A 26,746-nucleotide genomic window follows, 5' to 3' on the forward strand; every position below is an offset into this window, starting at 1 on the left:
CCCTTTGGGTCAGTCATTAGCATCTATAGAAGATATTCATTCAAGTGGACTGAGCATAGCGTGCTTTCAATGTCTGGTAAAAACTTCCTGCTTGTGCCTTGATTTTGGACTATAACTTCTTTCCAGCAAGTTCTAGTTTTTGTGGTGGGAATGATCCTGGCAGAGGTGCCGCCTTTTCATGAGAAACTCAACAAGACTTGGGACATGCTTCGTGGAGATGATGGAGAGGTCAGGTTTCCCCATGCCAGTTGCGTGAGCTCAAGTTGCTGTCACTCCACATTCTGGTCCGTTTAGTTTTACTTCACACAACTCACAGGTGGAACTGCAGAACAGCAGCGGCCTGTGCAGGTAAGAGCGGTGGGGCCCAGTGGGGGATGGGTGGGATTTCGACAGTCGACGACAAGGGAAAATTAATTATTTATAAATCCCCGCCCACTGCTCTCACCTGCACTGGCGGCTGCTGCTTCAGAACTACGGGCAAAGGAATATTGCTGAACAGCAAGGTCCGGCTGGACATATTATATCTGACTAGGGATAACTGGAAAGATCTGTTATGATCCTCATTAGATCTCATCTCTGGCACAACAGAGAATGGTGCTCATGTGCAGGTCCTTTGACTTATAGGGACACCCATACAAAGAACAGCTACCTACAAACTAAAATGTCTGCCTTCCGGAAGACTCAATGCATACTTTTTATTTTTTGTGTGCACTCCGAAATATAACCGATTTTCATGCTCAACATCCTATGCATCTGGGCAAATCCTCTAATCTCCTGCCTAAAACACATACACAAAAAGTGAATCTAACCTTGTGTAGTGTAATCTGGTGTTCATGCAAAGTACTCTAATGCCCGTGGGCCAAGTTTGGAGTATAAAAAAAAGACAGTAAACATGTGAATTCAAAGTTTACAAAATGTTATAACTCAATCTCTTTCTTTAAATTCAGAATGCGTTTCCTCTCACCTGCTGCTTGCCTTACACGTCATCCCTCCCCAGCATATCTCAAGCTCTTGTTTCTCCCACTTTGCACCACTGACACTCTTTTCACTTACATTGCGTTGTACTCTTTCTCTTTGGTATCTCTCGCATGGTTCTGCACAAATCTTAGTATGCTGTTGACACTTTGTTTCCAGTGCACATACTTCGGCATCACATCAAAACTCCAAATGCATCTAAACAATAACTCACTCGCCCACTTTTGTAGGCCATTTTGTGTGAGTTCATGTGTATTCACTAGTCCGCTGCCACCCAAAGGCCCTCCAAGAACTCTGAAAATTGATCTTTTGGTGAATGATCTCATTCTCAGCCTAGCAGTGACCCTAACAATGGAATGAGTGGCTGCATTAAAAAATACTGCATAATACATTGTTTATTATGTAGAGCTTGTTACCATAGTTGTTTCTATGCTTTAGCACTTAATAATCAAACTGACTAGCACCCATCTCAATAATACTGATTGTACTGACCTTCTAAAGATGAGGGCCAGAAACTGTCCATTCAACATATGAACTTGTGACCCACAGATCTGACACAAGTGTTAGAAGTTTAGAGCACCTTAGGTCACCCAGATAATTGACCAGGCAAGCAGGATATTGAAAGGAGAACAGCCTCTAGGTGCTTCATGACTGAAGAGGAGGAGAATACCCAGATATTTACGCGCCATCTTGAAAACATATGAAGTACAGTTCTGGTTGTACAGGGCCCATGTGATGCTCAGCTTACCCCTAATGTGCCTAATCACTACCTATGTCACAACTGGAAAAGTTTTAAAATAGTGAACTATGCATAAATAATCTGGTTACTGCCAGGGCACGCGAGTGTCTTCTTGTCTGCCTTACCATGCAGCCCCTACAACGTGCAACCCACGTATGGAAGGAGCCCAGTCTGATGCTGGAACCTAAACAGATTCAATCACTCACTTTACAGTGTGTTCAGAATAGGCATGTGCCACACTCTGATAATGCTCTCTAGTGCGCAAAGGGCAGAAAGAAAAGTATGGGAACTGTGATCCTGGATAGAATGGGGGCGTGGTCAGTGAGTCTGGGGGTAGGGCGAGAGACATGGCTAAAAAGATATTTTGTAACTTTTTTGTTGCCCTTTCACCTACAGGTAAATGCTTATAAAACTGAATGCACACGGCGAAAAATAAGCACAGCATGAATGTATTTGTGGGAAATGCATTTTTCTGGTTGGACAACTCGGTTGGTTTATAGAATCACTTCTGATGTCTGTGGCTGTAACTGGACAGTCATTAATTTGAACACTGGCCGGTACATTGGGGAAATGGTGATGTGTATTTTCAGTGCTAAGAGGTCCAAGCATGTGGCAGAAAACACTATGAATAAGCAAGCCGCAGCTTAGAAAATGGATTACATACAGTATGCGGGTTGCACACAGAGTAAATAGGCTGTCAGTGAATGTGCAAAAAGATTTTGTTTAAATGTTTACAGTGCTTTCCAAAGTTATGATTACAGTAATATGCGGATTGTACCTGGAGCACGCCCTTTCTATTGGCTTCCATTGTTTAAAAGAACAAATGACAGATTTTATTAATAAAAGCCAATACTGGCTCCCCAGCAGTCCTTGGATTTTCCTGCTAACTAGGTATACTTCTTCCAGGTAGCAGGCACCTTGGAGAGAAGGCTTGTGTTTTTTTCGTCTTTTATCTGCCTCTCCATTCTCTCACTTCATGTGGACTCCCCCTTCAACCCGAGGCGACTAAACCGCTCAGGAACAGTTTGGTTTTTTAACTAAAAAGCATGGGAACTGTTTGGTCAAATGAATAAGGATTGACAGCGTCTTTCACCGGTGCCCCTGCCCACTAGGACCTCTGGTGCTCCGTGATGACTTTTGAATGACTCACACGTAGCTCGTGTCATTGCTTTGCAGCTAATAACATTGCTAATGTCTTTTCTTCCGTGTCTAGTTTGGTGTCGCTCATCAGAGGCCAGGTGCTCACGACTGATGGAACACCTCTGGTTGGGGTCAACGTGTCGTTCGTCAAGTACCCGAAGTACGGCTACACCATCACTCGCCAGGACGGCACGTAAGTGGCCTCTTCTTTCTGTGCACCGGCTCGCTATATTCCGCGTGTGTGTCAACACACATGTTGCCGTCTAGTGGTGGCGCGTGAATTCCCCGCGCGCCCAGCAGTCCTCAGGTGAGATCAAAATGAGCTTCCGATATAACGTGGCACTTCTATCACCGAGCAAAACAGAGCATACAAGTCTGGCTGCTAAATGAGCGTGCGAACAGCAGGCCTTGTCTTTCAATGAAAATATTATGTAGCTGTGAAAATGTAAATTAACGGTAGTAACAGCGGTGCCATAAACCAGGGCTCCAGACCGAGGCTCTGACAAGATTCTCATTTTTGCTGCCTACCCTTTTAAGGTTGAGGGAGACGAAGGTATTTTTTTTTTTATCCACAAAAAAAAATCAATAATTAGAGAGATAACTTGGCCTCGTGGAATCAAAGAAGAGCTATACCTTATGACCACTCAGTACTGGGTGACAGCGATTGCTTATTTTTCGTGAACCAGCACCCACAGCCAATCCACTGCGATTCTTTCCCGCTGCCTCGGGCGACACCAGCAGAAGAGCACCTCCTTGATCCCGCCAATAGAAATGGCGCCCCCAGTGTTCGAGGTGGATGGAAAATACTGTTTTACTTCAGTCAAGAAATACCATTGGACCAACCTTGTGTCTTGATGCGCTGATAGTGGGTCACTGACGCAGACGATATCTGTTCTTTTTCAGGAAGAGGTACAGTCGTTTCAGTGACACACATACATATAGCAACTTTTCTGTTCATGGTTGGAAACCGTTAGAACTGGTAGAACATGGCCAGTATTGTCATGAAAATGCATTCACATGGATTGATTGATTGCTCTCGAAATATCATGCTTATTGAAACATTCTTTGGTTTACTCTCCTCCAGGAAGGCTGTAGGAATGGTTCTGTGGTTGTGAGGAGATGTTGTAGGGGAATGGAAAGGTACCGTTCCCACATGGAAATGTCACATGTTTTGTAGGGCGGTGGACAGCAAACTATGAGGCCCATTACGATGGCGGGTGGACAAACGGGACCAACAGCCAGAGGTGCGGTGGTCCTGCTATGGCAATTAGGATGCGCCCGCTACCCTGGCGGTTGCATCCTGTATATTATGCATTGCGGCGGACGGTGCTGTCAGTTGCACCCGCGGCAATGCAAAATATGCATGTCATGTATTGGCATGCACAACGTGACAGGCACCACGCGGTGCCTGCCACCCTGTGCATGCCTATGAAGGGGGGTACCATGGGTACCCCCCAATCAATCAATCAATCAATCAAAGGCATTTATAAAGCGCACTACTCACCCGGAGGGTCTCAAGGCGCTGGGGGGGGGGGGGGTCCGCTACTGCTCGAACAACCAGGTCTTGAGCTTCTTCCTGAAGGAGAGGTGGTCTTGGGTCAGGCGTAGTTCGGTGGGGAGGGCGTTCCAAGTCTTGGCGGCCAGGTGGGAGAAGGATCTACCTCCTGTTGTCGCTCTGTGGATGCGGGGGACGGCTGCGAGGGCGAGACTGGTCGAGCGGAGGTGGCGTTTGGGAGCGTAGAAGTTGAGGCGGCTGTTGAGGTAGGTCGGGCCTTGGTTGTGTAGGGCTTTGTGTGCGTGGGTGAGGAGCCGGAAGGTGATTCTTTTGTTGATCGGGAGCCAGTGCAGGTCTCTCAGGTGTCTGGAGATGTGAGTTCGTCTGGGGACGTCGAGGATGAGTCTCGCCGAGGCGTTCTGGATCCGCTGGAGTCTCTTCTGGAGCTTGGCGGTGGTACCGGCGTAGAGGGCGTTGCCGTAGTCCAGTCGACTGGTGACGAGGGCCTGGGTGACTGTTTTCCTGGTCTCGGTGGGGATCCACCGGAAGATCTTACGTAGCATGCGCAGGATGTTGAAACAGGACGAGGAGACGGCGTTGACTTGTCTGGTCATGGAGAGGGAGGAGTCCAGGATGAAGCCCAGGTTGCGTGCGTGGTCTGTCGGTTTGGGTGCGTTGCCCAGGGCAGGGGGCCACCAGGAGTCGTCCCAGGCGGAGGGTGAGGAGCCCAGGATGAGGACTTCCGTCTTGTCTGTGTTCAGTTTCAGGCGGCTGGTCGTCATCCACTCGGCCACGTTTTTCATCCCTTCGTGTAGGTTGGCTCTGGCGGTGGCGGGGTCGTTGGTCAGGGAGAGGATCAGCTGGGTGTCATCGGCGTAGGAGATGATGTTCAGGTTATGTTGGCGTGCGATGGCCGCAAGGGGGCTCATGTAGACATTGAAGAGGGTGGGGCTGAGCGAGGAGCCCTGAGGGACGCCGCAGGTGACTTCCGTGGCTTCTGATCTGAACGGGGGCAGGCGGACTCTCTGTGTCCTTCCGGTGAGGAAGGAGATGATCCATTCCAGTGCCTTCTCCTTGATCCCGACGTTGCTGAGGCGCTGCACTAGGGTGCGGTGGCAGACAGTGTCGAATGCCGCGGAGAGGTCCAGGAGGATGAGGGCCGCTGTTTCTCCGTTGTCCAACAGGGTTCGGATGTCGTCTGTGGCAGCGATGAGGGCGGTCTCCCCAAGTGCAGGCATCCACCCCCAACCCCCACGGGGGCCCGCAACAGGCCCCCAAAGACATTCTCCACATGCCTTTCCATGGCAGAGTCTCCGCCATGGACAGGCATGCCCCACGCACACATCCTAATATGGCACCGCCACCATATTGAGGGCCTTTTCCACCCAGCCGGGAATCCGACTGGCGGAAAAGCGGCAGACGGTCTTTCCGTCCGCCACAGTGCCCCTCGCCATACTAATATGGCAGGGGGTGAAACGGGAGCATCTGGCGGGCGGATCACCACTGCCAAGCCGGCGGTGGCTACCGCCGTCCCAGCGGTGACGATCCGCCAAATATGCATATAGGCCCCTTAATGTCTATTGTCGTCTTTGCTTTAACTGGTATTAGAGCAAACAATAAGGTGAAGCTGGGAATGCTTGAATTAAACTTATCTACTGGCCATCTGTATGAGATGTATTCCTGTCCATTGTTTTTAGACCACTTTCTTGTTGAAGGCAGAGACCCGGAACATGCAAATCAGATATGGCCCTGCTCCAATAGTCTCAGCCCAGACTGAACTGCCTGGCCAGTGCCCCTCCAGGCAGGAACACAAACAGCCCTAGACTGGTTTCTGCCTAAGTCCTAGGCCTCAAAAGCGAGATATACCTTCAGTCCTATGGCACATTGAGCACAGGACTCACATCTGGGCATACTTATTGCAATGAAGGCATCTATTGCAACAAACAACAAGCTGATTCCAGATGGTGAAAAGGCACATTATCTCTATTAACATTGGTGTTTTCCTTACTTTTTGACAGCTAACACAATTAAAAGAATAGTTCATAGGTCTTTGAGTATATATTTACTTTAAATTGATTTTGATATTGACCAGTTACTTGGCACACACTAAAAGCTGAAATCACATCAGAGTCATGCATTTTAATAATATTTACTCAAGTCAATAGTACTCATTATGCTTGTGAGACCTAGCTATTGGCATTTATTTACTGGTTCAGGAATAGGCTACTATTCCAGGCAGCAATGCAGGAATGATATTAATCTCCATTGGAAGTCAGCCGGAAATCACCGTTGCCGTGATTGTTGTCCCAGAGACAGCAGATCACACTGGAGAAGCAATGGCTGGGAGCAGCTAAATTACACATGGGTCGTAGATTGATATGCCTGTTTATCATTACTTATGACTGAGTATAAAGTATGTGCTAAGAAACAGTCTGTTGTTTAAGTTTGTTAAACACTTTTCTGGTTTTGTGCGCATGACTTCTAGAGTATTCAGACTGTGACTCACAACTGTTTTGCTGGAGCTGAACATTTTGATTGCTCTACAGTACAGTTTTGAGATTTCTCAATGTTTATTTAGGTTTATGGGGAAATATGTTGTGGTGAAACTAGCCAACCTAGTGGCATATCACAAAAAAGTGTTCTCTCCTCAGGTTTGACTTGATTGCCAATGGAGGATCTTCCCTGACTCTTCACTTCGAGCGGGCGCCATTCATGAGCCAGGAGCGAACAGTGTGGCTACCCTGGAATAGTTTTTATGCCATGGATACGTTAGCAATGAAGACAGACGAGAACTCGATCCCCAGCTGTGACCTCAGTGGATTTATCCGCCCTGATCCTGTGATCATTTCATCGCCATTATCAACATTCTTTAGCACAGCTCCAGGACGGAATCCCATCGTACCAGAAACTCAGGTACTGTATCCGTCACGCATACATAGAAATTAACAATTAAAGAAAGACGTTAATTTACAAAATATTGCTCTGTGGTAAAATGTACTGTTATGTATTATTGTACATATATATGCACCCTCGGAATACATTTTAATTGCATCATAAACATCAACACAATATGACGTACATCAAAGGAAGTGACGTCACAATTCAATGAGATCGCAAAAAGTTTCAGCATGTAGCCTTTATACCTAATCATTTGACAGGAAGTGGATACAGTGTACTTGCATAAGTATTACACCTATGTAAATATTGTTGACATCTCATGGTTGAAGATAAAAGACAAGCAACCACCATTCAATGGGAATCAAAAGGGTGACAATTGCAAAATCTGCTGACCTATAAATGCCATCTCTTTTGTCCTTTAATATTCCAGAGAAGGCCTGGTTGACAGTCTGCTCCTGTGAGATCATAGTAATGCATACTCACACTATCTTAGGTCCTTGGGATCTGAGGACGTAAGGGATGGATTATTGTGAAGCCATTAGAAACAAAGGTCAACTCAGAAAAACACAGGGGATGTAGTTGTGGCCCCTGGTTATCCCAAAAAGGTAACCATGTCTGCAACAGAATTTATGTTAAAGTGCAGCAAGTGGGTGCTTCAGAGTGTGCACTGCAGGTCGATGTAAACCCCATTAGGCATCCGCGTAACCAGGGAAATGTGTGAGCAGCAGAACTTCATTGTCCACCTAAAGGGTTCATCTCACCTCATGATTAACCACAAGCCCTGTGGAAGAAGCGGACTTTCAGTCCCAAAAGTAGGTACGTTAATTGTGCCACCCTCTCCCACCGAGTGTGAAAGAGTATTTCACGCATGCTTGGCCCTGATCGACTCTCTGCTTGTGCACTCTCCTGTTTTTTAATGACGGAGATTACCAGAAAAATGTGTTGGAAAGGATGTCATTTCTGAAAGTAGTTTTAGTGAAAAACAGTAGCTCTGATCCAGACAACTTTGGAGGTGACATATAATACCATATACTTGATTGAAGCAGAATCCCCCAGCCAGAAAAGGCCTTCCAGCACTATTAAGAATGTTTATGCATTTTCGCACCCGGAATAACCCTGAATGCCATATTGAGCTCTTGTTGAACCTGAATATCACTCCTAATGGGAGGCAGATAGGTAGTTCATTACCATTGTTTCCAGGACCAGTTTTTAAATATTTAAAATATGTGGGAAATGAAGTTACACAATTACTTCAGTGCTGACATTATTTGGGAACAAAACAATGTAAGAAGCAAATGGAAGGCAAAAGAATAAAAAAATAGAAATGTAGATTCAGTTGGTGCCCACCAGAGTAAAAACATTTTTTTTTAAAGTTTGCTTCCCAAAGACCTTCTCAGTTTAAATGTTTCTTGAACCTGTTTCAGCATCACCATGACATTTTTTTCCCTCGGATTTAGCAGAATCCTCACTACAATTCACTAAGCATACCCCTGTACAATGGTCACTGAAATATGATTAAAATGGTATCAACTGTTAAAACAGCCAAAAACGAATATTGCCATGCATGCAAAAAGACTGCACAACATCACAGAACAGGTAGCAAAGCATGACCAACTTTTAAACTCAGTGCTCAGTCACTTACATAGATCAAACCTACATTTATTACTACTCGGCATCCAACGGATAACATTGTGTGCCCAAATACAGCACAAACAACTGAAAGGGACCAGTCATGCTTTGTGAAAGACCTTCCATTGCACAAGAAGATGTGCTGCAGCGTTTTTACTAAGTTTTTATCGGTTTGAGCTAGAAACAAAATGTATTTTTTGTTGAAATCTGCAGATTATGCACCACAGAGCTGTGTTGCAGAGAGGTGGTCTGAGGCCACGCCCCTTTTTACACCACTCTGCAAACGCGCCTCTTGATGCACTGGTGGTGGGGCGATGAGGTCCTCTTGTGTCCTGAGGACACAAGGACACAAGTGGACTGAATCCCCAAGCAGCAGTGCGCCAGGAGCTGCGTTTGCAGAGTGGTGTTGAAAGGGGGTGCAGCCTCGGACCACCTCTCTGCAACGCAGCTCTGTGGCGCATACTGGAGGTACCTGGTGGGCTAGTTGGCCCCCAGGGACCCTCGGGAATGAAGGGGACATAATACCCCAACTAGAACGCGCCAGGAGGTGCTTTTGCAGAGTGGTGGGGAAAGGGGGCGGCGTGGCCTTTGTCCGCCTCTCAGCAATCCCACTGTGTGGGGCTTACTGGAGTTAAGACGTAGGCTAGTTGGCCCCTAAAGGACCCCCAGCAGCGAAGGGGACTTCAATCCCCATCCAAGAGTGTGCCAGGGAGCGCGTTTGCTGAGTGGTGGGCAAAGGGGGCGTGTTCTGCTATGAGAATTTAGCAATCCTGCTGTGTGGGACTTACTGTAGGTAATAGGAGGGGTAGGTGGCCCCCAAGGTTGTCGTTGGTGGCCAACTACCCCTCTTGTTACCTGCAGTAAGTCCCACACAGTTGGATTGCTAAGACATCTAAGGAGGACATGCCCCCCTTTCTCCAACACTCTTCAAACGCTCTTCCTGGCAGATTACGGGATGGGGGATGAAGTCCAATTTACTCCGGAGGGACTTTGGAGGAGAAGAAGCCCTCTTGGTACCTTGTCTTAGTCCTATGCAGCGGAATTCCTGAGCGGTGGTCAGAGGCCCAGCACTCTTTCTCCACCACTCTGCAAATGTGACTACTACTTAAAGAAGCATCTTTCTGCACCTCTGACTTAGAGGTAGTTTTAATCCCCCTGCCCTATTATGTACTTAAAGAGGAGGTCATGCCAATCACAGGGACACCCCAACGCATAGTGTTCCCTAGTGTATGTAGGTGTTTTCACTTTATTCTAAGAGTCTTTTAGCATAGCACTGGCTCTAGGCCTGGTTAGGCATAGTCAGTTACTACCAGTCAGCAAAAAGTTGGGGGCACAGGATGACTTTGCAACTCTGTCGGTTCTTTGTGCACATCTCTTGCTTCTTTCTGTACTTTTCTTTGTCTTTCTGGACTTCTGTTGCATCTTTCTGCACATGTCCTACCTCGGCATAGTTAGAAATTAGCATTTAAAAACCTTAGCAATTCACTGAAAAAAACACAGGTTTCAGGGACGTTATAGCTAGTTGGACATTTTACTCGTACAAAACCAGTGAAATTCGGACGTTATAGCTAGTTCAGCTAACTATAACATGCGCCCCCGCAATGCGCTGCTGATGACGTCACATATTACATCACTCATGACATGGTCAATGACATTACTGATGACATCACTGACGACTACTCAAATTACATCACTGATGACATCATCCATGTGATCATTTGATGCATCTTCTCACACCCTAATATAACCATAGATACACCCACTCTAAATTACAGACTGCCATTCTCAAAACCACAGACACTCCAACACCAATAATTACATACCCACTCACTGATTCTTAGGTCTACACAATCATCCACTCACTCACCCATACAGTTACTCATAATTTCGGACACTCATCAGTACAGGACAATCATATGCACTCATACACCTATATAGACACTCACACACTGCCACTCATCCATAGCGTTACTCACACACCTAGTCAGTCATGCAAAGAATTAATCACACTCCCATTTACTCACCTATACAGTTATACACACACCACCTCAATTACTCATACAGATACTAACACATACTTACACTCTTATGCAATCCCTATATATCTATATATATTTCAGCCTGTGAGACCGGCACTGATGAAAGCCACACTGGCTGACACGCGTCTGCCCTAGTGTTTCACGGACTTTGAAGCACACACGCTGTTATATGCTCCATCATCCCACCTGTTTGACCCGGAGCTGTGTCCTGCTTACTTCTATCCCAAAGTGAGACTTGGTTTGGATGTTTGGTCGGTATGCTGACCCCGACATGGGGACTGCCCTCTCGGTCAGGAGCTATGCGTATGTCAGCCAACTTGGTTCTCACATGCAAATGTAACATGCCGCCCCCCTAATGGGGAGAGAGGAGATGATATTTTACTGCCTGAGAAGGGGACAGTAAGTGGTTGAGCCGGATTATCGCATTTAAGGGGAATGCGGCGGAGTGCGGTCCATCGCCAAAAGGGACATCACTGGGTTTTTGGATTCCTCCCATTACATAATGGGTTCCACGAGGGACTGTATTAACCAGCATGCAGTTCGCCTATAGATACAGCACATGATGTCACACTCCTTTAAAGTAGGAGGAGGGGCCGAGAGACCGTTTTATTGGAAGTGGTCACTGCACCATCTTGAAATCTACCCCGGGTGAATTGCTCAGCCTGTGAGACCGGCACTGAGGAAAGCTGTAACGCATCTGCCCTAGCGTTTCACAGACTTCGAAGCACACATGCTGTTATTTGCTTAATAAACCCACTTGTTTGACCCGGAGCTGTGTCCTGCCTACTTCTATCCCAAAGTGAGACTTGGTTTGGATATCTGAGTGTCTCCCGTGGTGCTGTGATCCTTACCTTCGACGAACCTTTGAGGAATCGAGGGAGAAGCAAAGGGAATTTTTGCGATATATATATATATATATATATATATATATATATATATATATATATATATATATATATATTACCTACTGGCGGTCGCCAGTAGGTAGTTATAGTTAGGACCCTGTTTCCATAGGAAATCCGCAACATTCTATTTGGAATAACTTTGGCGCCGGTCGACGAATCCTCGCGAAATTTTCAAAACTAATGGGGCGCTATGCTCCGCTCCTACCCTGAAAGTCTCGGGGGGATTCGTCAAGCGTGGGCTGAGAAAAAAGGGGGGTCCCAAAACGCGTTTTCCCCATGCATTTTTCCGTAGGACCTTTAGACACAGCTACAGCCCGAACGGCTGAACAGAATTACTTGTAATTTGGCAGAGACGTAGTCCTCAGGTCAAGGAAGTGCCTTTTGTAGGTCTGGTGTAAATCTGTTCAGTAGTTCCTGAGAAAATAGCATTTAAATCAATATATATATCTGTAAGCGCGTTCCGAGCGCGCACCGTAAGCTTACCGTACGCGTACGGTGCCGTGCGCGAGCGTGATTCTGATTGGCTGTTAGATCTTAGTAAACATTCGAATCGGTCGAAACCAGGAAGTGTCGGCCGCCATTTTCTCTCTCGCATTCTGAGGGGGGGAGGAAAAACAAAGTTGGATATCATGAAAAGGGGAAGGCTAGACAGCTCCTAACCACCTAGCCTTGGTTATGGTGTCCCAGAAGGCCATCCAAGGCCAAAAATTAAAAATTTTTTTTTTTTTGAAAAAACGCCAAATGCGTGAAAAACCAATGAAATTCCACGTTATAGTTAGTGCAGGCAACTATAACTCAAGCGACCGCAATCCTCTGCTGATGCTAATACTGTATTTAGACACTTATTTGCCCATGTCTTCTTCCATTAAATTTTAGCTATACATATATTACAAATATTTTTTTTTCATAAAGACACATATGTCATTAGCAGAGGATTGCGGTCGCGTGAGTTATAGTTGCCTGCACTAACTATAACGTGGAATTTCATTGGTTTTTTACGAGTGAAATGTACAGCTAACTATAACTTGTGTGAAACCTATGGTTTTTTCAGTGAATTTGCAAGGTTTTTTAAATGCTAATTCCTAACTATAATGTGTGTGAAACCTATGGTTTTTTCAGTGTATATATATATATGTATATATATATATATATATAATATATATAAAATCTACTGGCGGCCGCCAGTAGATAGTTATAGTTAGGACCGTGTTGCCATAGGAAATCCGCAACATTCTATTTTGAATAACTTTGGCGCCGATTGACGAGTCCTCGCGAAATTTTCAAAATAGGTGGGGCGCTCCGCTCAGCTCCTACCCTGAAAGTCTCGGGGGGATTCGTCAAGCGGGGGCTGAGAAAAAGGGGGGGTCCCAAAACGCGTTTTCCCCATGCATTTTTCCATAGGACCTTTAGTCCAAGCTACAGCCCGAACGGCTGAACAGAATTGCTTGAAATATATATCATGTACCTAATATAAAATAATTGTCCTTTTCAGAAGCCTTCGTTAAAATGTTAGTACTAAGCCATCTATTCTTTAGTGTGGTAAAGTCATTTAATCTTCACATCTAGACAAAAATGCGCAACTGGTTCTTTGATGTACAGGAGCGTTGAAAATTCGACTTATTCCTCACATAGACGCTGAAATGGTTATCTGTTTCTTGTTTTTCTTCCCATCCAAGTTTTATCCGGCTATTGAGGGAGAACGTAGTACGTGACCCAGTTTGCTTCGATTCCTGGAGTTTCATTCTTTCTTTGCAAATGTATTATCCACCAAATTGGCTGTTATTTGCCCACAGGCTTGCGTTGCCCTCCTCCTGCTGAGGTCACATCACCCGGTGCCACTCTGGTGGAGCGGTGTCACAAGACGAAATTGAAAGCACTCAGCAGGGAAAAAAGGAAGTTCCATTCAAGGGGAAATAAAATATATCAATTCCTATAAATATAACAATGACTGTTGTGCTGGTTTAGGATGCTTATGTCATTAGCATGTTGGCCAGGTGTTGAGCGAGCCAAGCTTTAATACTAATAAAGATGATTATGGTATTATTAATAATAAAGAAGAAAAAGAAGAGGATAACAAATAGGAAATAATAATAATAATGTTAATACTACTCATCATAATGATATAGTAAACACTAATGGAAATTATAATGATGATAATAGAAGTAAACCTTTTTTGCCGAGTCCTCCCCACACACTTCTTCTTGTACTAAAAAGGTGAAGATCCTCTTTTGGGAGACTGAAGAGATGGAAACTATTCAATCAAATTCGAGTACTCTGATAAACAGATTCTTAGAGATGAAACCTACACCCTGGTTTGAGCCATTCATGGATGAGATGGACCATCCTTTTACAAAATACCTTCAGATAAGGTTTTGGTTGGGAGCTCTTCCACTCACAATTGCCACCGCCAGGTAAAAAGGCCCAAATAAAGGTAACAAACTTTGCCCAGCGTGTAGTGAAATGGAAGAAACTGATGATCATCTCCTACTCTTCTGCCCAAAGTGCATCAGCCAGCGCCAGCGTTGGATTGTGGCACTTTGTCGTACATTGGGAACCCGCCAATGTTTGGTTGCGCTGAGAACCTGTAAGTTTGTGTTTTCAGGCGCAAAATACCTTGAATGTATTTGGCCCATTCGGTCCAAGATTTTATGTCTCTCAGCTCCTCTTGAGACTATCACAACCCACGTACCTGTACCATCTGGTTTTAGTTATTTAGGTTTCACTTTGGATATACGTCAGGATGACCTGCTCGGAACGAGCAACAACAGAAGTGGGTAATGTTCTATTTTATATGTTCTTAGAATTACCATGTTCTACCCAGTTGCAATGGATTAAATGACTTACCCTTAGTTTTGGACGAAATAATTTTTATTGTAAAACTAAAACATTGTTGTACCTTTTTGAATTTTTAAAAACAAAGCACTGTATCATATTGGAATAACAAGTGACCTATTGCTAGGGAAACTTAATCAATGTACGTGCCCAAATATATTTATTAATGCACTTTATTACATTTGTATCTATGATGTTGTACATGTTCCTCTGGGATAGGGGGGTTTGAACCTTCTTTGCTACACACAACTGAGGATTTTTCTATATTCAACCTACTTCTTTGGTGTGCTACCTTAAACCCTTAAAACAGAAGCATTATATCACACATAAACAATAACCAACTCTTAACAGCAAACTCATAAATGTTTGTGTAAAATTGCATTTTCCAAAGCACGTTAATATTTTTGCTTACATTTGAGTTTTTCCAAGACTATTTTACAAATGTATTTATGATTTGCTAATGGTTCAGAATTTTAATTATTCGGATGTGTTATATTTATGTGAAAGATTGTAGTTTGTCTTTTTATGTTGCTTTTAAGGTCTTTGACTGAAATAAAGTGCTTTAATAAATACATTGGTAATAGAAGTATTAATATTAGAAGAAGAAAAACAAGAGGATACCAAATAGAAAATAATCATAATGGTAACATAACTCATAATAATAATATAGTGTGCTATTTATGCTCGGAGCTGGCGAGATGACTTTGTGCATTAAGGTCTTGATGCTGTCGTCAATGGGCGGCCTGTAGATTATAGGTGCATCTTGGAAGAGCTGACTAAAAGTAATACTTAGAGTTTTTCAGATAAGTGGTTAAACAGCATAATAACACAAGTACATTAAATTGAGATACCCCACACTAAACACAAAAATTACAAAAATTCATCCCCAAACCTGAGAACATCAATCCTTCATCATTCTGAGCTCCATTCATTGAGTATCATAAAAAACAGCTTTTTCTATCCCAATTTTGTAAGCATGTACTTCATCAACTAGCTACTATTTCTTACCAGTTTCTGTGGGTTTTATTTTCTTGTTGCATAAAGGACAGTCCACCCGGCATCAGGCAGGAAGGAAACAGCCAGGTTTCAGTGTTATCCTGTCTGTGCAGGTGTCTACGAGGTGGTTCCAAAGCTGTGTCCCCTTAACAGCAAGTGTCAATGTTCTACTGCACCTCTTCTGAAAGGGACAGTCTGGAAAGAATCTGTTTGCTAGTCATTGATTCACGTATAAGGGGCATATTTAGAAAATGAAGAAAAATCAACTTTGCAGAGTTTTCTCAGAGGCTTAAACCTCATTCTCTTTTCATCTAAGAAACAGCGATGGCCCAGGAAGGTAGTGAGATATTCCCTCTTGAGCCAATATCCAGTGTTGTGTCATACAAAGGGAAATTTTAGCATAACTTTTTTCCTGCAAAATGACTGCTTTTAATAAACATTGTTTCCTACAAGATTTAAGAAGGCATCCTTGTTGTCTATGATAACAGTTTCACTCTCCTCTTTGTCCAGGTCCTCCATGAAGAAATAGAGATGATCAATTCCAATCTTAAACTCTGCTATCTGAGTTCCCGCACTACCGGATACAAGTCTTTGCTGAAGATCACCATGACTCAGACCTTCGTCCCTCTTAACCTCATCAAAGTTCATCTAATGGTGGCCGTGGAAGGACATCTTTTCCAAAAGTCATTCCAGGCATCCCCCAATTTGGCTTATACATTCATCTGGAACAAAAGCGATGCCTATGGCCAAAAGGTGTATGGGCTGGCAGACGCTGTTGGTAAGTGAATACAGCCTAATGTCAAACATCTAATTTATTCCAATTCATGTTCATCACAAGTGTGTGTGTTAAAAATGCTTAAAGTCATGAGAGTATCCAGCTAATTATATTTTACAAACAATGAAGTGATGTTATCGCCATCTTCTAAAATTATTGTGGCAGAATGAAACTAATAATTTGTATTTAAATGACTGAACATTTGTTATGACTGTGTCAAACTGTATGGTACACCACTAGGGTGTTCAATAAAGGATCTGTGCTGTTTTTTCAAGATTACCACTTGCTGAGGAAATATTTTCCATAAAAGTTCATTTTATGCAAATGCATCCAATTGCAAATCTGGCATGGATATGTTCCTCCTGGACCTTCGTTGCACACCCTTGGTGTACCATAATCTTCAAATGAATATATTCAAATGTCAAGTACTATTTTTTGGAATGTGCCTAGATAAGAAGCCTTTTTTGATTTTAAATTTGTTTTATTCTATTTAATTTTTGCAAATTTATATAGCACAGACATAGCCCGAAGGCATAAGAGCACTTTAAAACAGTAGCATGATACAGGGGTACAACGAGTTACAGCTACAGTAATTAAATTCAGGCACTTGTATCAGTAGATGTGACCAGAACAATTGCAGCAGTTGGTCAATGGTTTAACACAGTTAAAGCATTTATTTAGATGGTGGTGTCACATAACGAAGGTAGTTTGTATCCTGGTGGAGAGAGTACTTAAGTACTAGAGGAGTGTATGGGCCTTGATCATGCTCATCACATCCCATGGCTTAACTACATAAAGACATGTTTAGGGAGGTTGGGAAGAGAAGAACTCTTTTCCAAACCAGAACTTGTGCATGAGAAAGATCTCGGCCGGGTAAAGGAGTCCTTCTTTAATTGAGGACTACTGAAAGGGAGGGGTGCCAGTTGAGGAAACCTAGCTTTCGTAGGTTTGTCATTGTGAAATCTGTACAATCAACTGAGTCATATCTTTTAGGGGCCTTTAGTGCTCATGAACGTTTTTTATTAACAAGGTTTCAAGTTGATCTTTACCATCTTTTGTTGGAACAGCCACGTGGGTGTAGTAGAGGTCAGAGCTTAGAGTCCTCTGGCTTCGACGGGAAGTCTCCACAGGACATGCTCCATTTTATAATGTTTTGTAATTTTTATAAGATTCCCCAATGAAATTTTATTATCCCAATCCTGAACCCATTGGATTTTAGGCAGATGTGCCCAGTTTTCATATTTCTTCAATTGCTATCCGGCAACACTGTTTTTAATGTTCTTAATTTTTTTTAATCAGCAGTGAGGCTTAGGGCTTGTTGTGATTAACTTGATTGTGGCTCTAAGTGGCTGCCACGTGTTTAAGCATGTTTGATTGGGGATTATTTTGAATTGCCAGGTACTCCGTGTCCTTCCTTCTTTTTAAAGACTCAGTATTTATCCCCTTTTCTCAATTGTTCTCGAACATGTATTGTATAATGTGGTCTATTTCTTTTCGTATAATGTACTGTTTTAGAATACTTTCATGGTTTTATGCATAAACCGAATAAAGGGAATTTGATTGATTGATTGAGTACTTAAGTATGATCGAGGGTGATTAACCAAGGTATCTGTCAACTAGGAGGAGCTTGAGGTCCTTTTTGAAGGTGACTAGGCAGGTGTTGTGTGGCACTTGCCAAAGTTGCAACAGTCGTACCATGACAACTGGCATGTAAGGCAGAATTTCTTAGTTAGAATTCAAGAGAAACCTTTCTCACACATGTTAGTAACAGTAAATCTCTTCATAAGAGTGGTGTGTGTTTTTCAGTTTCTGTGGGATTTGAGTACGAGACCTGCCCCAGTCTGATCCTGTGGGAGAAGAGGACAACGTTGCTGCAGGGATTTGAGCTTGATCCCTCGAATCTGGGAGGCTGGTCCGTGGACAAACATCATATTCTGAACGTTGGGAGTGGTAAGTTTCAATACATTTTTGGGAGCTTTGCTGTATCATGGTTGTTTTAGTGCCTTTCTGTTAAGTGCATTTGAGAAGCTTACACCATTTTCTATTAGAGACATTTCCTTTCGGTTGATAACCTGAGTCATTCATAATATTTATTTTCAAGTTCAGACACTCATTTTGAATTGGTGGAGAAAATGTTACACATATTGCAAACACCTATATGCCAAAAGCAATGGCTCATAATATAGATCACCAAATGGAGATTTGTAATAACAGGGTTGGCCATGATGTCTTTGGATTTCTCAATATTTTCAGACTTTTAAAGAAGACCGCACACTCTAATAAATTCAATAATTGAGCAATTAAACCTTAAAAGGTAGTCCCTAAAGAAATTAATAGAACTGGAGAGGATCATCTAAATTAGTATTTCATTTATCTCTTAAAGCCTAAACGTTGATGCCAGAGAACGCTTGTAAGGCAAAATAAGCGTGAATATTTTTAGATATCACTGCAGTACAATCACTTGCTTCCTTCATTCTGCTCACTAAGCAATGTGACCATCCCAGAAAGCTCTCACACTGTATGTTGAGTATCCCTCCCTCCCTCCCTTCATTTTCTTTTTCTTTTTTTCTTCTATTTTATCCGTCCTTAATTTATTTTGTCAAAATGGCACACTCGATACAGAGGCAAGTCTCTATTGATGCACATTTTAAATGGATAAATAGAAGTTGTAGTGGGTCAAAGCCAGTTCTCTCATGCTTTTATGTAGATCAATTCACCTCTTTCCTCCGTAAGGGGTCTGGTTGGTTGCCTGAATTCCAAAGTTAGGTACATGGTTATATGAGAGCAATGGGTCTTTACAAATGTCTCATAATTACAGAATCCCACCCCCTACAGCCCTTCATGGCAAAAAGTAGAAATTTGAAATACGCCCTGTTCATGCCAGTTCTTGCTATGCTGACATGGCACTGGGTTGGGCTTGCGTGTGTTTGTACAGGAATTGTGAATTGAGATAATTTTTAGGCAGGAAGTGAAATGTGCAGACCAGGAGCAGTATGTGATAAGGCTGAATATCTGTTCAATCAAACAATAAATCAGCTTGTTGGGAGGCTGTGCCCTGAATTCATCCTTTATTTGGGAGAGACCTCCTGCGCCATGTTCCTGTAACTCTAACCCATATGAGTGTTGGGTGCCATATTTTCTTTAGACGGTCTTCAATGAGCTAAGCCAACATCTGCAGCAAAAGGTCTTAAATGTTTGTTTCAAGTCACAGTTAGTATAGCCTCAAATAAATAATATTGTTCAAGCATGCTCCTTCTTAGTAATAGGCAGGTAGCACTCCTGAAATATTTCCTCTTTATCCCTTTAATGTAAAATAAGTATTTAATTACGCTGTGCAAATAATTTTATAGAAATATACATGTTTTGGAGACCCTGAATAGTCAAACTTTAACCCTATCTGTACTGAGGTAATTCATCAGGGTAACATGCTGATTCTGTATGTAGAATGATGCCAGCACTCCATGTGATTAAAATATATTTAACAAACAAATCTGATTTAGGACCAAAGGAGAATTGACCTGAACATATAAAGAATGTAAAGCCTACAAGGTCAAGATAGAATCAATTGTGTAGCTTGGGTTTCTAGGTAGCATGGCTGCCTGATATTTTCATGTGTAGATCATGCGCCATGGTGGTAGACCTTACCTGGATATCTTTGAGACCATCTGATTTGATCCTGCCTCTCCTGTTAGACTTTTGCAACAGCACGTCTGATACTGTGGTTTATGAAATTCCTATTTATTAGCAGTATCATATATAGAATCTATGCCATGCACTTTCGAAATACCATTTGGACTTTGAGAGACATTTTAGGTCGTTCTTTGTCTTTCCATGAATAGAGTAGATCCTTTTACTGTAAGTGATGATAACATTAATTATATTTTCTAGACAGCAAATGAACCAGTTACAAATCTCACATTTGGCAAGACTAAAGTGTGATAATATTAAGTAAACTTCACAAATTGATATTTTATTTGCACTAATTGACTAGCCACATAGATAATTCCAAGTGGGGAGGTTAAGTTAACTGACCAAACTCAAGCAAACAAACTATCCCTTCGAGCACAAGTTCTACTTGTGCTTTTTTCCCCACAAAGTGTCTAGCCAAATGGAGAAATGCAGGGAGTATGTTAAGTTAACTAAACAATCTCAGGCAATCAGACTATCCCCTCCAGCACAAATTCTCTCTGTTGTTTATCGTAAAGTGTTTCAGAATTGTTTTTAATCTTTTCTGTTTACACATTAAATCAAGACAAGATTTTGAGAAAAATCAACAAAGGTAATCGGGTTGAAAGTTAATTAATTGTGAATTGCTACTTCTCAACCTAATAACTTTCCTAATTCTGCTTTCTTCATGATAAAATGCTCTTTACATACAGCCACTCTTTGGCAAAAGTCAATGGTATGTTGCAAAGTGTCTATTCAGGTTACAGGTGTGCATCGGGGAAACAATGACTTGGTGACCCTTATATCTCTCTGATGAAAGTGTTGCAAAAATGCTGAAACTGAAAAGAGAATTGCACATAATTAGGAAATCATCCGTAAGTTTCCAAAGTGTTTTTCACAAATGAACACCAACACCAACCACTCTTAGAAATTTGACACAAAATGATGATTGTTCTAGATGCCTCATTGATAACTTCATATTCTAAGATCAGTTGCATTTACTAGATTTCGCATTTAGTGTATGGTTTGATTTAATTAACCTTTATATAGAGATACAATGATATCTATATATTGTTGCTCAACTGGACAAAATCATTTAATGTGAAAAAGTTCAGAGAACATACAAGTGGGAACATGTACAGTTTGTTAAAATAAAAGCTAGAACAGTTTTTTGAAGCGTGGCCAGAAAATTCAACTGTTAGGCCAGCATAAATTACATTAGAGTACTTAGGCACAGCATAATCAATATTATGTGTTTGTGTCAAAGTACATGAGGTCGATGACATTTCGATCCCTTTAAAACAATTCTGGAATCATCTTCAGGACAACGCAAGTACTGCCTGAGAAAAGATGCCTGTTAGGGTGAAGCGTCTGTAGGGTTAGGGTTTAAATCCATAGCGGTGCAAGAGAATAGGGTAGAGGCTCATGCAGGCCAATTGGCAAAATTCACGGGAACAATCTTCCATGAGTTGGACGCCCACTTTTCGCGGTCATGCCGAAATGAACTTGGTGAGGTGCCAGAGTCAATCTCAATACAGGCAGTCACAGAGACCACTTGCTATCACTTTTGGCTCAAGCGGAAATCCAGTTTTTTTAGTATCATCGCTTTTCCTGTTTTCATTCCCCTCGGAGCACTTTCTCCCCCACCTCAAACATGGATTAATTCCAAGTTCATTGTGGCACGACCCCAGAAAGTGGGCGTACAACTATAAAGATTCTTTCTACTAATCCCTTCCTCTATAAGGGACCATTATTCTTGTATAAAAATAAAATTTGTACCCAAGGTCCCTTACCACATATTGGGTTCCCTTGTTTCTGTAAAACACTAATTTAATCAACCATCATCTCTGTTCAGGGTGTGTTCTTTCTACTTCATAAAGGAATGACAGACTTGTCTCTTGCCACATCCAACATCCTTTGGGGGAAGGTCAGGTGCCTTTCTATCAACAAAAGGCAAACAGTTCCAACAGAAGCACTCATGAAACTGTTTATTGTTTTCTGCCAGGAATACTTCATAAAGGCAGTGGTGAAAACCAGTTTCTAACCCAGCAGCCTGCAGTGATAGTCAGCATCATGGGGAACGGGCGCAGAAGAAGCATATCCTGCCCAAGCTGCAATGGTCTCGCTGAAGGAAATAAACTGCTGGCTCCTGTTGCCTTAGCAGCAGGCCCTGATGGAAGCATCTATGTCGGTGATGTGAACTTCATACGGCGAATCTACCCTTCAAGAAATGTCACTAGTATTCTGGAGCTCAGGTATGGGATTAATGTAAGGCTACTGATTTGTATATTCAGGCTTTCAGGCAGTAGAAGGTTACTTTCATGTAATCAGTGCTTAGAAGCTGATGCGTCCCATGATTATTCAAAACCTTAGCTAATGATTTTGATTGGAAGCAAGACCGTTTATTTGCTTAAGATTATTGTCTTCATCATGAATTTGTGGTAATGCAGAATATGTAGGAATAGTAAAGTGCCTGAAGGACAGCCATTGTTATCACTCGGTGCTAACCTGTAGCAATTAGATGACTAAGAGGTTCAAGTCTAGTGTAATGTCATTGCTCTCAAAAAGTCTCAATTCCCCATGTAACAATGCATCATTGTAAACGTTTTTCAAAAGCTTTTCATTGTTCCCTGTTTGGCTTTGTAGAAAGATTTAGACTGGAAGCAGACCAATTAAAATGCAGTTTGACATAAATCTAGAGAGCTATAAAAATTGTGTTTAATTGTTGTTACTAAATTGATGTAAAATCTAATAACATTATGTAAAATATTATGACAGTTAAAACTAAGTTAGAAACTTTTTTGTCCTGTTAGTGCCACATTGTGTTACAGCGATGCAAATATTCAGTGTTACCTCCACCTTTTACGCACGTAAAACAGTGAAATATGGTTCTCATTTTTATTTTTATTAAGAAGCAAAAATAGTACAAAATCAATTTGCCCACTCTTGCCAGCTTCAATTATGCTGCAGAGTACCAGACCTTGCCTTTTATACAAAAGATTGATTTGCCTCACCTGTGTCTGTGGACAAGATGGAGTGTTATGTTCTGCGTGATTTATCTTGTCCGCTTCATCTAACAGTCTGTCCTTTCTCCTTGTTCTTTTCTTTCCAAAAAGAAACAAAGAGTTTAAACACAGGTAAGGCAGCAGAGTTATGCAATTTCATATTTGTCTTTTTTGTTTGTTATAGCATTGGTGCATGTGAATAATTGGGATGTGAACGGGGGTTCGTGTAGATGATTTAATTGTGTTTATGAATATCTGTAAAAATGACACTTTTATACCACAAAGACTTATTGAACTTCATGTATATGGGCTAAACATCTCAAAGTGATGTTGCTGGGCGAACTAACGGCCCACCCCCAAACGATTTTTTTGCATTGATACTGGAAACAAATTACAGATCAAAAATGCACTGTGGATAACTACTTCCAGACTTTACTCAACACTTTCAGGCCTTTCCCTGGTCGATCTCTATTGCCGGAATAGTGAATGAGCCCAATTTGACATCACAACAGTGCATTCATGCTTTCCACCTCTGGTGACTTATTTGGCTCCTGACCAACAACAGTAGTCTAAGGTGTCTCCCCACAGCTCAAAGGAGGGAATGTTGTGAATTGGCTTCAATTCCCTTTCTCCCTGAAACACGACACGAGGCACGTTTCTCCAGCACTGAGAAGCTCTTGACGAAACAATTGGACGTATTTGTTTAACAACAATTCTTGCACTTCCCTACTCTTGGGTTGACTCTGCACTCTGTGACTCTCATAGAGAAGAAGCCATCACTAGGCTGCCAAGTGTCAGAAATACAGACAAATAAAGCCTAGAACTGAAAAACAAAGTTACAATCAGACAGGGATTGGTGTAATGAGGTGCATAGTTCTAGTAGAATGCAAAAAAACGATGGTCCACAATTTAGTGAAATGCTGATGACATCTTAATTGAGGAAATAGAGAGCAGCTGGTAATTGAATCATGCAAGGAGGAAATCACTCTTCAGAGCGGAATTTGAAGGGTAATTTTGTACCATGAATTAAGTTAAAAAGAAAGCCTGTGGACTAGGAATAGGCAAGATTAAAATACTGTTAGGCGAATCTCTTGAATGTGGGGGAGCCCTGCCAAAACTTCAGCATAAAATGATTATTGTGCATAGGGGTTCCTCATTCATGATCCAGTATGTCACTAACATACATGCGAGCCTGCATTCCATGAGAATATGTCGGTTCCTGATTTCCTTATTACACATGACTTGTGCTGACGCCTGTAATAAAGAAATGACTTAGCCTCAACTGTAATAACTTATTGCAGTTGAGTTCTGACTTCACGATGCCTGCTGCCCGAGTCAGCAGCCAGGGCGAAAGGCAGGTCACTGCGCACATTAAAACTAAAGTTTAAACAAAGATACCAAATCTGCCTTTCCTTCTACTCTGTTTTCCTAGATGCACAGGGCTAAGCAGAAAGGTAATTTTTATGGTAATGTATTTATAGGAAAGATGGAATCTATCAACATGTTTCTCATACATTTGTAGCTGTAGTGTTTTTTTAATCTGACCTGTATTAAACTGATTCTAATTTATTTTTGTTTGGATTGTGTAATTTTAGACCAGACATTCTACTTTTATTTTTCATGTTTGCACAGATCCTATCTCTTCTATAGGAAAGGGCAACACACCAAGGATTTGAGTGGGTTGAGGGAATTGTGATGACGTGGCCATGTATTATAAGGTTTTAAGTACCCCAATTATAAAGATATTGCAAGGCATTTCGAGTTCTGTGACCTTATAAAGAACTCCTCACTGTCTTGTGTTAACCTTATAAGGTACAGCACAGGGGACTTTATCTCATATATAAACCATTAATGACCTGAAAACCTTTTAAATAGAATACTTTTATATTTATTATGCGAGATCCTTGAAAATAAATCAGGATTTTAAGGATCTTTGCAGGTTGTGCTTCTATGTACATATTTATAATATCTGTACTTTGCAAAAAGGCTATTGATCACTTGAATACGTAACTGATCCGTTGAGATTTATTGTGATTGCCTCTAACATTCCAATATTGGTTGGCATTAGAAAATGTGACTTCACAATAACTTTGTTTATTTTTGTGACCTTCAGTTTTGGAAGACAGCTTTTACTTTTGTTACCTAGCATTATCCCTTCTAATGAAATTTGATTGATTGATAATAGATGCTTATAAAAAAGCCTATACATATCACATGGCAGCTACAGATGGTTACTGAGGAGCAATCTCTACTAAGCAGCTATGCCAAGCATACTGCTGTCACCTCTGACTACTTCAGTGAGGCATCGGGAACAGGTGCCAATACTGGGCACCCAACGCTCTGCCACCACACACAAACTCACTGAAGTATAGGGACTTGCACTTCCTTCCAGTTCAGAAACCAGTAGTGAAGCAGTAAGCAGTGTCTCAGAAACGTCCTGACCTTTCACCTCTTTGGCTGTCATGTAGCCTGTGAGGATAAATGCTAGAAGTGGCCTCCATCCATCAAACACACCACCTCTGACTGCTAATAAAGCAGGAGGCAATATGTTTCACCAGAACTTGCAGTGAATGTGCCTCTAATTTGCCATTACTAATGATGAGAAGAAAATGACCTGTGAATGGGGCAATAGCTCGCCCTCTCACCTCTTGACATTTGATTGCATTATTGATGGGAAAGGTCAAGCTGAGACATCCCTACTACAAGGCATTGTTGGAGATCATAGCACTCCAGGGCAGCATCTATGAGGCGCATTTGAAGTACTCTGGATAAAACCCATTTGGGATTTATGACATTCTTGTGTTCTTTCATATAAACATGGACAGTTTTCTTCTGCAGCTATCGGATTAGTTTAATCAAATGTTTTCAATTTGAATTGTGTATCTTGCTCAAGGCATCATAGGAACAATTGAAACTATGAAGGGCATTCTGCTGTAATTTTTGTTTACATTTATTCCATGTAGGCGCAGAATAAATAACGAGCCATGGCCACTGATGCATTAATCATAACACATCAATAATAACAGGCCACAGATGCAAACTCACTAAATAATGAGTTGTTAACCATATAAAAAATAGTTAAAGTGACTCCGCGTCTTGTTGATGTTGTTTTATGAACGCCGATTAAAGTTACCAAAAAATACAAACTTGAAAAAGGCTCATACATGGGCAGCCACACACCATTAATTAAGCACATAATCAGCAGAAATAATTGGAATATGTTCCTCATGACTTGTTTGACTTTGGAAGTTTTATTTTATTTGCTTCAAGTCTCTTTGCTACTATTTGCTTCATCAGTAGCGTATGCTTATGTTGAGGTCATTTTAGTAGTTAATTCGTAAATAGGTGTAAGGGCCTTGCACCACCGTTGCCCTGTGAGCGTTGTCAACAACGCTACCAACACAACTACAAACCATTACACTCCTACCAGTGCGATACTTCAGATTATTCCAGGCCCCAAAGCTATAAGAATGGCGTGGGGCGGCAAGAATAAGTAATTTTCATTAATAAACAACTGTTGTTATCCTCATGCCTAAACTAGACGACCAGCACTAACATGTGGCAGAATACAATAAGTACCAGTGTTAACAATTGAGGGCCTGTGTCGAGCACGAAAACCACCGGCTCAAACAAAGCACTGGGTAATTCGAAT

At 42.0% G+C, this 26,746-nt stretch overlaps 1 protein-coding gene across 6 annotated transcripts in view; it reads left to right on the plus strand.

Annotated features, from left to right (window-relative positions):
* TENM2 (teneurin transmembrane protein 2) overlaps positions 1-26,746 on the plus strand; it is a 2,740,530-nt gene that overhangs the window by 2,610,279 nt on the left and 103,505 nt on the right. For all 6 annotated transcript variants that reach the window (XM_085617838.1, XM_085617837.1, XM_085617839.1 and 3 more), the window contains 6 exons: positions 2,928-3,047; positions 7,001-7,262; positions 16,159-16,426; positions 18,230-18,373; positions 22,095-22,344; positions 23,206-23,226. In XM_085617838.1, coding sequence (XP_085473964.1) covers positions 2,928-3,047; positions 7,001-7,262; positions 16,159-16,426; positions 18,230-18,373; positions 22,095-22,344; positions 23,206-23,226 — 1,065 coding nt within the window. The remainder of the gene's footprint in view (positions 1-2,927; positions 3,048-7,000; positions 7,263-16,158; positions 16,427-18,229; positions 18,374-22,094; positions 22,345-23,205; positions 23,227-26,746) is intronic.

The sequence above is a fragment of the Triturus cristatus genome, chromosome 7, assembly GCF_964204655.1.
Source record: "Triturus cristatus chromosome 7, aTriCri1.1, whole genome shotgun sequence".
In the NCBI taxonomy this organism is placed as follows: domain Eukaryota; kingdom Metazoa; phylum Chordata; class Amphibia; order Caudata; family Salamandridae; genus Triturus; species Triturus cristatus.